General features: G+C 40.4%; 2 protein-coding genes across 21 annotated transcripts in view; one reads left to right on the forward strand and one right to left on the reverse strand.

Moving 5' to 3' along the window:
• Nucleotides 1–1444, reverse strand: part of ARL6IP6 (ARF like GTPase 6 interacting protein 6) — a 46054-nt gene extending 44610 nt beyond the window's left edge. For all 10 annotated transcript variants that reach the window (XR_004744662.3, XR_008482159.2, XM_002749434.6 and 7 more), the window contains exon 1: nucleotides 32–1444. Coding sequence is in view for 8 of the 10 variants with exons in the window: in XM_002749434.6 (XP_002749480.1) it covers nucleotides 32–428 (397 nt within the window). In the remaining 2 variants the exon portion in view is untranslated. The remainder of the gene's footprint in view (nucleotides 1–31) is intronic.
• The window catches only part of PRPF40A (pre-mRNA processing factor 40A), a 61311-nt gene continuing 46665 nt past the window's right edge, over nucleotides 1062–15707 (forward strand). For 4 of the 11 annotated variants that reach the window (XM_008998882.5, XM_008998883.5, XM_035304878.3 and 1 more), the window contains exons 1-2: nucleotides 1247–1832; nucleotides 2921–3052. In XM_008998882.5, coding sequence (XP_008997130.2) covers nucleotides 1431–1832; nucleotides 2921–3052 — 534 coding nt within the window. In that variant the 5' untranslated portion in view covers nucleotides 1247–1430. The other 7 variants (XM_008998880.5, XM_002749436.7, XM_035304880.3 and 4 more) reach the window with 3 other exon arrangements.

A 15707-nucleotide genomic window follows, 5' to 3' on the forward strand; every position in this document is an offset into this window, starting at 1 on the left:
GGACAGACTTTCAAGGCCTCGGCTTTAATACCTTTAACGATCAAGTAGGCGATCGCGAGGAGGAGGGCGAGAAGGATGGCGAAGAGCAGCGAGCAGAAAATAGAAAGGACCTGGACCGGCCACCGCCGAGGCTGGGCTCTGTTGCCCGCAGCCGCCGGAAAGATACCATTGCGTTTATCGGGCAGAACGGGCGACCGGTCCGCGGTCGGCGGGAGTAGCGAGCCCTTTCTCGGCTCTGACCACGCCCCAGCCGAGAACTCCGCCCGCAGGTCGCGGGCCACTCGGTCGCATCCCTCCTCGTCGACTTCGCCTTCACCCCAACTGTCCCCCTGAGTAAAGGAGGAATACTTCGGCCGAGCCAAAGGGGCCGGGGTGCCGGGACCGCGGCGGCGCAGAGCCGACCGCAACCCGCTCTCCACAAACGACATGGCGCAAAAGACCGCGAAACCCGCGGAGAACGAGCCTCTCACATCCGCCCCGCCCAGTGTCCGCAGCAGCCAATCCGCGGCCGGGTGTCGCCCTGGCCGCCACCACCAGGTCTCGAAGCCCAGGGGTGGACCGCGGCAAGCAAGGGTGAGCGGCGGGGCGCAAAGGAAGCCGTGGGGCCGGAATACAGTCGGAATGCTCCTGGGCCAGAGCTCGACCCCAGAGCTGTAGCCGGAAGGGGGAGCAGGAAAGCGCGCAGGGAGAAGTGAGCGGAGGCCAAAGGCAGTCAAGTCTCGACTCCCTGCAGCGCTTCGTCCCGGCCGGAGACCTCCGCCACAGCCGCGTCACCGACTGGAGCCCGCGCCCCGACAGCCCAAAGCCGCATCTTTCCAACGCCGGGTCCTAGCGCCTTTTCGCAACCTCTGACACACATTCGCGAACCTATTTGCTCTCTTCCTTCTTCCCTGCTATGCTCACACTCTTTCTCTAGGTTCCCCAATTGAAGGCAGCTCTCTGTCCCGCGCTCTCGCGGTGCCTTAGTTACTCACCCCTACCTCCCTTTAGTGTGGTTCTCCCCAACCGTACCACAACTTCCCTCACGCTGCTCGACACGCCTCCTTCCCCCTAGCCCCAGCGCACTCTCCACCAGGTGCGTAAGGAGCTCGAACTCTCGTCTCGGAACTCCACCTCTCACCTTCCCCGCCCCCTCCCCTCCGCCTCGAGCGCAGCGCGCGCACCTTCGGCCCCCGCCGCCGCTAACGCTAGGGGCTGCTTACCCCCGCCCCTTCCACCCTGCTCCTGGCGGTCTCAGGTTTGTGGGGCGTACGTAACTCGGGCGGGGAGGGTGAAGGTGGCAGGCCCCCACTGCCCCACCCACTACGGGGTGAGGCGGTCTAAGCTCGGGAAGCTGGGATTCGGTTGTCTTCCCTTCCCCCCTGTTGAAGTTGGTAGAGTTTTCCCGACGGAGGACTAGGCGCAGAAACTTCCGTCCTCCTCCCCACTCCATGCAGGCGACGCCGAGTGAGGCTGAGGCTGGGGGCGAATCGCCGCAGAGCTGCGTGTCGGCGGCGCATTCTGATTGGACCTCGGCGAAGCCTGTCAGCCTGTTGGCCCCGCTGGTCCCGCCCCGTAGCGCAGGGCAGCCTTTAACCTTTAGCCCCAGCGGGCGCCAGCCACTCAGATCGCTTCTTGTTGGTATGTGTAGCGGCAGTGGCCGCCGGCAGAGCAGTCTGAGCCCGACGATGAGGCCAGGGACGGGAGCTGAGCGTGGAGGCCTCATGGTGAGTGAAATGGAGAGCCATCCTCCCTCGCAGGGTCCTGGGGATGGGGAGCGGAGATTGTCCGGCTCCAGCCTCTGCTCCGGCTCTTGGGTCTCTGCTGACGGCTTCCTGAGGAGACGGCCCTCGGTAAGGGATCAGTGGGGCAGTGGGTAGGCGGCACAATGAGAAACGAAATGGGAGAAACAGGAAGCTTTCTCCGAAAGGAGAAGATAAGAGTGGACGAAGGAAGAACTCGAGATGGTGGGATATGTTCTGAGGGAGAGAATTGGAGAGTGGGGTTACACAAAGAGAAGGATGGGAGACCCTAGAAGTTCCCCGTGGGCTTGGCCTAAACAGATGCGTGGTGAAGGTGCTAGTTCTTGGGCGGGGTGAGCGTCTTGGAGCTTTAGGCCGGATTTAGCTGGGAGGGGGAGCAGGGACTTGATTCTCTAAGACTTTAACAGCGACTGCCAAAATTTGTTTTCATTAGTCGAGGTAGTGGTCTGCAGGGGGAACTCTTGGGACAATTGGCAAGAGTTAATTACCTGGTTTTAATTTAAAACATGGAACAATGGATTCATCGGTAAAGAACGTAGTTGTCTTTTTAAAGTGCGTTAAAATAGATGAATTAGTTATTTGCATTTAGCGTCCGTGAGTGACAGAACCTTAGTCTTTTAAAATGTATTTTTGGCAGAAGAATTTTAACTGTTTTAAAGGTTATGTTAGAAAATAAGTTTCTTAGGCGTGAATTGACCCCGGGTACCCTTACTGTTTGTGTTTTATAAGACCGGCTCTCACCAGAGTTAACTTGATAGAGCATTTTAAAGTTTAAAATCAGTAGTGTTACAAAATAACAATAGCTGGCTATCTTGTATATCTGCATGAAACAGAAGAGTTGTTGTTTTCACCAAAACAGTTTTAAAATTAGCATTTAATATATATCTTCCAATCATAGTAAGCCAATTAGTACCTGATTGTCAATGCTTAAAAAGTAAAAAATAGAAAATCTATGATGCAGCTGTCCAGTAATCATCTTAACTTTTTCTGTTTTGTTATGGAATTTGCAAGCTCGTTTTAAATGCCAGCAGAATGCATTTTGTTTAAAGTATAGACTGATCCAATTATGTGATTACACATAAGGTTAATATTGTCGCAGATAACTGATTTGTTGAAATGAGATTTTTGAGAAGCATTTAGTGTTACTTGCTAATTTAAAAATGTTCACTGTTTTTCAGATGGGGCACCCTGGCATGCATTATGCCCCAATGGGAATGCACCCTATGAGTCAGAGAGCAAATATGCCTCCTGTACCTCACGGAATGATGCCGCAGATGATGCCCCCTATGGGAGGGCCACCAATGGGACAAGTAAGAATGTTTTTGTTTTATTTTGCACTTATTTATTTGTTTTTGTCTCAGATATTCTGTCAAGATTTCGAAATCTAGGTCAATACTTAGAGTTAAGAATTAGTTTATGCCCGAATAATTTCAAATAAGCCAAATGTTGAATCATGACTAACGGAAATTTGAATGTAATGAAAAAAATCTGAGAAATTTACTGATGGCCTCAAGAAAAGAATTTTTTTCTTTATTATTTAAAAGTAACAGTGTGCATCCAGGCTTTTATTTTTTAATGATTATTTTTTCAAGCATGCCAGTTGAAGTTAATGTTCTAAGAGTAAATAATATCTGATAGAGCAACATAACTGATTTCGGTGGACCATGTAAATAAAGAGAATCTGAAAATAGCAATTGTTTAGGCCTTTGGCTTAGAGGGGATTTTATTCCTGAAATATCTTCCTCTTTCTGTGCTGGAGGAGGCTGAGGAAGGGTAGGGAGTTTGTGCTCTATAGTTCTGATTGTTCATAGGACAGTGCCAAATAGGTAGTTCATTTCCACTTGCACTATTTTTTTTAATGCTTATTGCTTGTACACTCCTGCTTTTGAGCTGTCCCTTTCATCTCTAGCATAAATTGTAAATGGACATTTTGTAGGAGTGATTTGGATCAGAAGGTTTCAACGCTGATTTAGTGATTTCGGTAGAACTGAGTTTCTAGAGAAGCATCCAAGAAAGGTAACAAGTTCAGTTACCATGAGTAATTTTGTGCTCCATGTTAAATTCTATAATCTTTTGGTAGCTGGGTTATTTCCATTTGAGTATTTCCATAAATCATCAAAAATTTAGTCTTAAGAAAATATTTTGGAAGCCAATTTCATGTGATCTTCTGCTAATTAATATTGTTTGATAATTGTTTAAGCTTTCATGGTTAAAGTTATTGGTGAAATTGCAGCAGGAAAAGGAGCTTGCTATGTGTCTGTCTCTTTTTACTTAACCTTAAGAGTAGAAGGGCTTAATGTCAAGTGATTTCCTTTTTTTTTTTTTATTTGGAATATTGCCCTTAATTTTGTTTAAAAAAAAAAAAAAAAAAAATTGTTCTAAGGCACCAGCCCCAAAAGATTCTGCCTGCAGGAGTTCTTTAACTAAAAGAACCTTTTATTCTGTTACTCTAGAATAACACAAATTTTAAAACTCTCTAGGTGATGGAGAAACAACTTTGATTCCTCTTCTGTTTCTTTCCATCTCTAAGCAGCAAGGAGCTCTTCTTGTTTTCTTGGTAGAGCTGCTCTAACTAGATAATGAGCTTTAAAAATATTTATTCTTTAAATGCTCTGGTTCTTATTTAAAATTAGTTTCTTTCCACAGAAAGATAAAATAAAACAATTTGCTACTGCCAGATGCTTCTCTCTTTTCTGGGGCCTTCTGTTTCCATTGGGCCAATCAAGGTAAGTTTTGCAAGGGATTGACCTGCTTACCCTTGCTGTAATGGTGCTATTGCACTACCAAAACCAAGATACCAGCTAGTCACATTTTCAGTAAAAAAAAGAAATGCAGATTTTATTTTTTAAAAGTACTTTCATGTATCTCATTGACATAAGCTGGTCACAGTTTGCTTTATGGCCCTTTCTCTTTAGCTATATCAGTGACCATCTTTCTAGTAAGTTTACTAGTTACTTGGTACACGTCCATTCAAGTAACTAACTTTTTTTTTTTTTTGGTGTGGTTTTCTTCTGCTTTTTCCTAGGCTAATATATGCCACGTGCCTTTAAGTATACCTGATTATTTAGATGTTTAGAATTCTTCTCCCTCTGAAGGCTCCTGTTTGTATAATAAATGAACGTTTTAGTAAGAGTTACGCTTTGAAAGTCCCAAAAGAATCTCCACTGTTTTTGTCAGAATTACATCATTCCCTTTTCTCCCCTTAATATCTCATGAACAAATATAGGGCCCAAATCTTGGTAAAACAAATTCTTATTTTAGCTTTGTAACAGACTGGGAGAGCATGGATAATTTGAATTCTCAAATCAGAAATCTTATTTGAAACTCTGTAAACATTGCTTTAAAAATTAAAGGTGATAACAGATAGCACCATTGATCCTTTTTTCCTATATTATTTCTTCTGCCACTCTCAGAAGTACTGATGAGCAGTAAATAGTCAGAAGGTAATTGAGAAGAAGCAGGATGTCTGTATCATTCAGAGTAGTGCAGTTGAGAGGTTTCTGCCATGCAGTTTAAAAAAGTTGGTTCACAAATTCTTTAGACTTTGGGACTGAAGGTTATGAAAACCTTCATGTATTGACTGGTTTGCATGAACATCTCATGCTGGGACCAGCTAAAGACTAACATTGGTGGCAGTTTTACTTGCCAAATGATTGTGGTCTTTGGTATGTTACCAAATATGACATGAAATTTTAAAACTTGTTTGTAAAATGATATGCAGACTGTGTAGCATAATGATGTATGGAAGCAGGGTTCATAATTTCTCAAATGCATCAAGTTATTTACCTTAAAGAAGTGGTGTGGTCAAATTTTTTGAATTCATGAGATGACCTAGAATGCCATCTCATGCATTTAGGCTGACTCTTAGTAGTAATAAATGTTTGATGATTATCAAATTGAGCTTAATATTCTTTTAGGTTTAAGTTTTCTATATTATAGATTAAATTTGTCTCTTACCCTACGTAACATTATAGGAAAGTCATACTTTTAGAGTTATAGGATCTTATAGCTGAAAGAGACCTTACAAATTGTTTAAGCTTTAAATAATATGTGATTTAAAATGCTTTGAGGGGTCACTGGTTTAAAAAACCATGTTAGTAGAGAAGGATAAAGAATTTTCCCTGCTGAATAGCAGTACTCAAAAATTTCCCTTTAGGAAGCCAAGACAGGTGCATCACTTGAGTTTTAGGAGTTTGAGACCAGCCTGGGCAACATGGTGAAACCCTGTCCCTCACAAGAAAAAATTAGCTGGGCATGGTGGCATGTGCCTGTCATTCTAGCTACTTAGGGAGCTGAGGCAGAAGGATTACTTAAACCTGGGAATTCGAGGCTGCAGTGAGCCAAGATCACACCACTGCACTCCATCCTGGGCGACAAGTAAAATCTTATTTAAAAAAAATAAAATAAAATAAAGATTTTCTGTAGAGATTTCTATCAATATAAAATTATATGTGAGGCTGTCTTCTTTCTTCCTCAGTGTTTATAGTACATAATGTTTTCATGCCTTACTCTTTTGTCTTTTCTACACAAAGGACATGCAAATCCTGCCATCTTTATCACAGATGATTATGCCTTTGCCGCAGAGAGTCCTCCTAGCTGGCTTTTCCCCCCCTATTTTGAGTCTTCATTATTCTCTTCCAATGAGAAGAGTAGACTAAGCGACTGAAGGTCCCTTTCAGCTCTAATAGCCTATGATTCCTTTCAGATCATTTGGTAAGAGTAGATATCAGATTTTATGGGATGATATGGAAATAAAAAAATAGAAAATTCCTTTAGTAATGCCTCCCTAATTCTATTAATTCAGTACTGGTTTTTTTGGTCTTTGGTCAGAAAACAAATAATTGCTTTTTACAAATGAATTTGATTTTCTTATTTCTGTATTGAGTAAGGCTGGCTCTAACAGATCTTATTTTATTTCTAGTCTTGCTACCACATGAGCCCAAGTCATCACTCTCCCATGCCTAGATTATTCAGCAGTTTTTGAGTTGAGTTGGTTTTCTTGCTTCAAGGATGCCCCCCGTACCCCCACAAGCTCTAGACTTCAGTGTTTTCTCCTTGCCCAAGAATCTCCAGTATTTTCAGTGCCAGTAACATAGTATCTAAATTCCACAGCTTAACTTTGAATAATCTCCCATAGTACATGTCAAAGCAGGATTCAAGGCTGCATGACTTCACACTCCCTAATTTGAACTTAGGCTGGTCTTTTCAGAGTATCTTGATTATATTAGTTCACAACTTCAAACTTCCACTGTTCTTACCCTCCTGCTTCTAGCTCACTATCACCATGAACTTTGCTTTGTTACCTATATTCTACTACTTCAAGTCCTGCTTCTCCAAAAGCTGCTCATAAATAACTTTTGTCAACATGTACCTCCCCTTCAGATTATTTAAAGAACATGTAAACTGCCCGTAACTCTTACTGTTTTAGTTATTTTGGCACTTATTGACTTGTTTTATGGTTTCTTATTTGCTTTAATTTTCCAACAAGTAATAGATTGTAAGCTCTTAGAGGGCAGGGGCTCCGTTCTGTACTTTTTAGAAAGCCGATAGGTGCTGAACACAGTTCTTGGCACATCATGGGTGCTCAGTAAAATACTTGTTGAATGAATGAAACAAATACACAAATATTCTTCCCTACAGTATAAGCCCATAAGTCAGTCAGTGTTACATGTGAGTGTTTCCATTGGTTACTTGTGACTTTACGTTGTTACTACTTATTCTTGTTTTTAGTGTCTGCCTGTTTACTCTTTCGTTTCCGTTTGACAAAAATGGAAGATAAATAAGATGAAATAATTTTTGTTTGGAGAATAAAACTAAAATACTTCCATTTACAGTTGAACCTCTGTATCCAGAGACTCAAGCAACTACGGATGGAAAACAGTCTAAAAAAAGCAACAATGAAAAATACAAATTATTAAAAATATAGTATAACAACTCTTTTCATAGGATTTACATTGTATAAGGTATTATAAGTAATTTAGAGGTAGAGTATACAGGAATGTGTGTAGGTTACACACAAGTACGGTGCCATGTTATAAAAGGGATTTGAGCATCCTCAGACTTTGGTGTGGAGGGTGTTATCCAGGAACCAGTCCCATCAGGATACTAAGGAATGACTGTATTTGAAAATACAGGCAAATGTGACTTAATTGATGATCATGTGTTTAAAAAGTATTGCCACAGATATTTTTCATACTCTAGGGGAAAATGATAAAGTAGAATGTAAGCTATACAGAGAAATTCATTCAGTGTATTGGTATCTTAGACTTACATGACTGATTTGACAAATTTACTTCTTGCTGTCGCTTCTGAATTACCCTTACTTTTGAGTAGCTACAGGATCCAGGCCATTGAATTGAGCATTAGTCAGTGACAAAAAAGAGACAGAATTTTTGTTTTTTAGGCTATCTGCTCATAATTCTTGAATCTGGGTAACTTCTGGGTGCATGTGGATGACTTAGGTGAGTGCTTTTAAGAAATAACTCAGACCTAGCGTGTGTAAATTTTAGAGAGAATGTGGTTAGATTTTTAGACAAATGTTACTAGTGAGACTACAGAAATTTATTTTCATTATCTTTAGATAGTAGTTCATTTAAATATGAACTCATCTAGTCACAAACTAAGTGTGGAAATATTTAAGGAAGACCATATCTCCCCCTGCATCTCCCCCTCCCCCTTTGAAATTCACAAGGCATAATATTTACTAAGATGTTAGAAGTCTAATAGAAGCTCTTTACAATATTTAGTCAGTATTTCTGTTTTATTCTACCACCTCCCCCAATCCCTACTTCCCTAGTTTCTCTAACTCCTTTATCTGTTTGTTTTGCTTTGTCTAACACATTGTATGGAATTAGCATTTTGTGAGAAATGCTGAATTAGGGCCCTTTATTTTAGTTTACTCTTCAGCAGGAAAAGGCAGCAGCAAAATAAGTTAGTATTAGCACACCATATATGTAAGTGAAGCAGCTTGTCGAGTATAATGAATGTATTCATTAGATAGTGGATCAAAAAGAGGGAACAAATCAACAGATTAACCTTTGATTTTTAAATTAGACTTGTTAGGAATATTGCTGACAAGACTAATAGTATTAATAAAGATTTGAGGCTGGAAATGGTGGCTCAGGCCTGTAATCCCATCACTTTGGGAGGCTGAGGGGGGTGGATCACATGAGGTCAGGAGTTCGAGACCAGCCTGACCAACATGGTGAAACCCTATCTCTACTAAAAATATGAAAATAAGCCGGGCATGGTGGCACATGCCTGTAATCTCAGCTACTTAGGAGGCTGAGGCAGGAGAATCCCTTGAACTGGGAGGTGGAAGTTGCAGTCAGCTGATATCGCATAGTTGCACTCCAGCCTGAGATCTATAGCAAAACTCCGTCTTTAAAAAAAAAACATTTGGTATGTGTGCATAAACCATAGCAGTGTACTCAGGATTTTTTGTCTGTTTGTTTGCTTTGGAGAAAGCCTGTTTGTCACCCAGGCTGGAGTGCAGTGGTACAATCTCCACTTAATGCAACCTCATCCTCCTGGGTTCTCCAGGTAGCTGGCATCACAGGCACACGCCACCATGAACAGCTGATTTTTGTATTTTTAGTAGAGTCAGGGTTTTGCTGTGTTTGCCAGCTAGTCTCGAACTCCAGGGTTCAAATAATCCTCCTGTCTGGGCCTCCTAAAGTGCTGGGATTGCAGGCATGAATCGCACTGCCCAACCTGTTTTTAACCTAGAGAAATAGGCCTGTGTTGTGAAGGTTTGTAAGTAGGAATTAATAGATTATGTTCCCTGTAGAAACTACTAGTCTTTCATTCTTTTCTTTTCCTCGTTATCTTTATTTTGCTTTTAGTCAGTACACATTTAAGTCTTTTGAGTATGGTGCTTAGTGTACAGATGATGCATTTCCTGCTCTCAAGGAGATCATTCTTGAGATGTCATTCTGAGCGCTTTTTTTGTCTTCTAACTGCTGATTTGGCTGTACTGTATTTCTGTACATTTGGAAATCTAGTGTCAATGAATATTTTGTACTGGTTGAGTATCCCTAATCTGGAAACCAGAAATGCTCCAGGATCTAAAACTTTGAGTGCCAACATTACACTCAGAGGAAATGCTCATTGGAATATTGTGGATTTTTGAATTAGGAATGCTCAACCAATAGGTAAAAAGGCAAATATCTACAAATCTGAAAAAATCCAAAACAGTCTGTATCAGGCATTCCGCATAAAGGCTATTCAACCTGTATTTACTTTGTTTTGCTGGCTGGTCAAGTAATCATACATTATGTATCAGTTATTTTAAACAAGTTAGTTGTATTTAGCTGTTATTAAAGATGTGATATTTTGCATTGCTGGATTTAAAAGGAAATCTACTTTAGCTTCTTTCTCAGTGAACTCAAAGTGGAAATCTGAACCTTCTCCCAATCTGAGTGATTCTGTTAGTCATGTGTCTTGAAGGGCTAGTAAGGACCATCTTGAGTTGAAATTCAGTTTGGTTTGTCTTAGGCTTTGGATTTTGTTTTTATTTTTTCTGAATATTATATATATATATATATATTTTTTTTTTTTTTTATTGCACTTTAGGTTCTGGGGTACATGTGCAGAACATGCAGGATTGTTGCATAGGTACATACATGGTAATGTGGTTTGCTGCCTCCATCCCCCTGTCACCAATATCTGGCATTTCTCCCTGTGTTATCCCTCCCCAACCTCCCTACCCCTACACTATCCCTCCCTTATTCCCCCCACCCCAACAGACCCCAGTGTGTGTTGCTCCACTCCCTGTGTCTATGTGTTCTCCTTGTTGAACACGCGCCTGTGAGTGAGAACTTGTGGTGTTTGATTTTCTGTTCTTGTGTCAGTTTGCTGAGAATGATGGTTTCCGGATTCATTTGTGTCCCTACAAAGAACACAAACTCATCATTTTTTATGGCTGCATAGTATTTCATGGTGTATATGTGCCACATTTTTCCTGTCAAGTCTACCATCGATGGGTATTTGCGTTGGTTCCAATAATTTGCTATTGTAAACAGTGCTGCAGTGAACATACATGTGCAGATGTCTTTATAATAGAACGATTTATAATCCTTTGGGTATATACCCAGTAATGGGGTTGCTGAGTCAAATGGAATTTCTATTTCTAGGTCCTTAGCAATCGCTACACTGTCTTCCACAATGGTTGAACTAATTTACACTCCCACCAACAGTGTAAAAGTGTTCCTGTTTCTCCACATCCTCTCCAGCATGTGTTGTCTCCAGATTTTTTAATGATCACCATCCTAACTGGCCTGAGATAGTATCTCAATGTGGTTTTGATTTGCATTTCTCTAATAATTAGTGATGATGAGCACTTTTTCATATGTTTGTTGGCTTCATAAATGTCTTCTTTTGAAGTGTCTCTTCATATCCTTCACCCATTTATGAATGGGTTTGTTTGTTTTCTTGTAAATCTGTTTTAGTTCTTTGTAGATTTTGGATATTAGTCCTTTGTCAGATGGGTAGATTGCAAAATTTTTTTCCCATTCTGTTGGTTGCTGGTTCACTCTAATGATCTAATATCAAAGATCAGATGGTTGTAGATGTGTGGCATTGCCTCCGAGGCCTCTGCTCTGTTCCATTGGTCTACATCTCTGTTTTGGTACCAGTGCCATGCTGTTTTGATTACTGTAGGTTTGTAGTATAGTTTGAAGTCAGGTAGCGTGATGCCTCCAGCTTGTTCTTTTTGCTTAGAATTGTCTTAGCTATGCAGGCTCTCTTTTGGTTCCATATGAAGTTTAAGGTGGTTTTTTCCAATTTTGTGAGGAGGGTCGTAGGTAGCTTGATGGGACAGCATTGAATCTATAAATTATTTTGGGCAGTATGGTCATTTTCACAGTGTTGATTCTTCCTAACCATGAGCATGGAATGTTTTTCCATCTCTTTGTGTCCTCTATATTTCCTTGAGCAGTGGTTTATACTTCTTCTTGAAGAGGTCCTTTACATCCCTTTTTAGTTGTATTCTTAGGTATTTTATTTTCTTTGTAGCAATTGTGAATGTCAGTTCCTTTTTGATTTGGCTCTCTTTAAGTCTATTATTGGTGTATAGGAATATTTTTGTTTTCTGCACATTGATCTTGTATCCTGAGACGTTGCTGAAGTTGCTTATCAGTTTAATTGGATTTTTGGGCTGAGATTATGGGGTCTTCTAAATATACAATCATGTCATCTGCAAATAGAGATAATTTGACTTTCTCCTTTCCTAATTGAATACCTGTTATTTCTTTTTCTTGCCTGATTGCTCTGGCTAGAACTTCTAATACTATATTGAATAGGAGTAGTGTGAGAGGGCATCCTTGTCGCATGCCAGATTTCAAAGGGAATGCTTCCAGGTTTTGCCCATTCAGTATGATACTGGCTGTGGGTTTGTTGTAAATAGCTTTTATTTTGAGATACATTAGCATAAAGGGCTGTTGAATTTTGTCAAAGGCCTTCTCCGCATCTATTGAGATAATCATATGGTTTTTGTCTTTAGTTCTGTTTATGTGGTGGATTATGTTTATAGTTGTGTATGTTGAACCAGCCTTGCATCCCTGGGATGAAGCCTACTTGATCATGGTGGATAAGCTTTTTGATGTGTTGTTGCAATTGGTTTGCCAGTATTTTATTGAAGATTTTTGCATCTGTGTTCATCATGGATATTGGCCTGAAGTTTTCTTTTTTGGTTGAATCTCTGCCGGGTTTGGTATCAGAATGATGTCGGTCTCATAAAATGATTTGGGAAGGATTCCCTCTTTGTGTATTGCTTGGAATAGTTTCAGAAGGAGTGCTACCAGCTTCTCCTTGTTTATCTTGTAGAATTCAACTGTGAACCCATCTGGACCTCGGCATTTTTTGGTTGGTAGGCCAGTAATTGCTACCTCAACTTCAGCCCTTGTTATTGGTCTAGTCAGGGTTTCAACTTCTTCCTGGTTTAGGCTTGAGAGGATGCAGGTGTCCAGGAGTTTATCCATTTCTTCTACGTTTACTGGTTTATCTGCATAGAGTTGTTTGTAGTATTCTCTGTCTATCGGTGGTGATACCCCTTTATTCATTTTTATTGCATCTATTTGATTCTCTTCTCTTTTCTTTTTTATTAATCTGGCTAGCAGTCTATTTTGTTGATCTTCTCTAAAAACCAGCTTCTGGATTTACTGATTTTTTTGAAGGGTTTTTTTGTGTCTCTGTCTCCTTCAGTTCTGCTCTGATCTTAGTTATTTCTTGTCTTCTGCTAGGTTTTGAGTTTTTTTGATCTTGCTCCTCTAGCTCTTTCAATTTCGATAATAGGGTGTCAATTTTAGATCTTCCCTTGCTTCTCATCTGAGCATTTATCGCTAAAAATTTTCATCTAGATGCTGTTTTAAATGTGTCCCAGTTCTCGTTGGTTTTGAAGAACATCTTTATTTCTGCCTTCATTTCATTGTTTATCCAGTCAGCAATTCAAGAACCAGTTGTTCAGTTTCCATGATGTTGTGTGGTTCTGAGTTAGTTTCTTAATCCTGAGTTCTAATTTGATTGCACTGTTGTCTGAGAGACAGTTTGTTTTGATTTCCATTCTTTTGCATTTGCTGAGGAGTGATTTACTTCCAATTATGTGGTCAGTTTTAGGGTAGGTGTGATGTGGTGCTGAGAAGAATGTATATTCTTTGGATTTGGGGTAGATGTCTGTTAGGTTTGCTTGGTCCAGATCTGAGTTCAAGTCCTGCACATCCTTGTTAGTTTTCTGTCTCATGAATCTAATATTGACAGTGGAGTGTTAAAAGTCTCCCACTCTTATTGTGTGGGAGTCTGAGTTTCTTTGTAAGTCATTAAGAACTTGCTTTATGTATCTGGGTGTTCCTGTGTTGGGTGCATATATATTTAAGATTGTCAGCTCTTCTTGTTGCAGTGATCCTTTTACCGTTATGTTATGCTCTCATCTCTTTTGATCTTTGTTGGTTTAAAGTCTATTTTATCAGAGACTAGGATTGCAACTCCTGTTTTTTTTTTGTTTGTTTGTTTTTGCTCTGCATTTGCTTGGTAAATCTTCCTCCATCCCTTTATTTTGAGCCTGTGTGTCCTTGCATGTGAGATGGGTTTCCTGAATACAGCACATCGATGGGTTTTGGCTTTTTATCCAATTTGCCAGTCCATGTCTTTTGATTTGGGCATTTAGCCCATTACATTTAAGGTTATTATTGTTATGTGTGAATTCAGTCCTGCCATTTTGATGCTAGCTGGTTGTTTGCCCATTAGTTGATGCAGTTTCTTCATTGTATCAACGGCCTTTACCATTTGGTATGGTTTTGGAGCGGCTGGTACTGGTTGTTCCTTTCCATGTTTAGTGCTTCTTTCAGGAGATCTTGTAAGGCAGGCCTGGTGGTGACAGAATCTCACAGCAATTCCTTGTCCGTAAAGGATTTTATTTCTCCTTCACTTATGAAGCTTAGTTTGGCTGGATATGAAATTCTAGGTTGAAAGTTCTTTTCTTTAAGGATGTTGAATATTGGCCCCCACTCTCTTCTGGCTTCTAGGGTGTCTGCTGAGAGATCCACTGTAAGTCTGATGGGCTTCCCTTTGTGGGTAACCCAATCTTACTCTCTGGCTGCCCTTAGCATTTTTTCCTTCGTTTCAACCATGGTGAATCGGACGATAATGTACCTTGGGGTTGCTCTTCTTGAGGAATATCTTTGTGGTGTTCTCTGTATTTCCTGGACTTGAATATTGGCCTCCCTTGTTAGGTGAGGGAAATTCTCCTGGATAATATCCTGTGTAACTCTCAATCCAGAGCATTTCAGATTGCTGGTCTTTGTTGGGGATCACCTGGCTCCCTGTTTCAGCCCCCTTTTTTTCAGTTGAATGGGTGGCTCTGTCTCCAAGGCGTTCTGGGCGCCAGTTTAAATAGCCGCCGAGATTTGTGTGAGTTTTTGTGCGGAGACCTGCTATGCCAGCTGTAACAGCCATGCTGGTAACTCGTGGCGCTATTCAGCCTGGGTATCTTTTGGTCTGTTTGGAAATGCAGTGATTACTTACCCTCTGTGTTGTTGCTGGGGCCTGCATTCCAGACCATCCTATTTGACCATCTTGGTCCCTATTGGTTTTTGATCTTTTTAAGCAAAATTCACATTACATTGTGAATGGGATCTTAGTCATTAGGTCCTGATCTTCAGTTCAGGCTAAGACATTTAAAATTACCTTTTGATAAATAAGCATTAAGTTCCTGTTTGAAAACACCCATTTGGCTATGTGGAATCAAAAAAGGTGTTACTTCTTTGAAAGATGATTTTTTGGTAATTTCTAAGTCATTGCATATTTATGATCATATATTGTTAGGTGTAAAAAATTAGACCCTTTCTTATACTGAAATAAAGATTTAGCTAGATATAGTACTGAATCTAGCCTGAAAGACTTGGGGAAGGAGGTAATAACATTTTTGTGTCCTTGTATACTTGTGTCTAAAAGAAAGCTTGGATGACTTTGTAGAGTGAGTTTTAAGGTCATTAATTCTATATGACTTAATTGAGGCAATACAATTTTTATGTATCCCCAGTTATGATTAGAACTTTTTAAAAAATAAAGTGATACAGTTCTTTGTCATTTATTTCTATTCCTATAATTTGTGTCAAGAAGAATTATTGTCATCATGCTTATATAAGCTTTGAGGGATTCATATAGCCTATTGAATTTGATCCTCCTGACTGAAAAGTGGGTTGACTAGATGGACTAGTTTACAAATGGGAATAGTAAGACCCAGAGCCAGCACTAAACATTATCTTAATCTGAGATTGACATGTAATGGTTCCTATTGAATATTATGGTGGTTTTACAATATTATCCCTAGATACCTTAAAAGAACTGAAGTATTTGAGAGATAAGGAATAGATGACGGAAGGGATGACGTAAAAGATACCTTGATGAAATGGAGAGCAGCGATAGATAATAAAATACATATTGCATCATTTAATTAGCCCATTTCTAAGT

The sequence above is a fragment of the Callithrix jacchus genome, chromosome 6 (assembly GCF_049354715.1).
Source record: "Callithrix jacchus isolate 240 chromosome 6, calJac240_pri, whole genome shotgun sequence".
Taxonomy (NCBI): domain Eukaryota; kingdom Metazoa; phylum Chordata; class Mammalia; order Primates; family Cebidae; genus Callithrix; species Callithrix jacchus.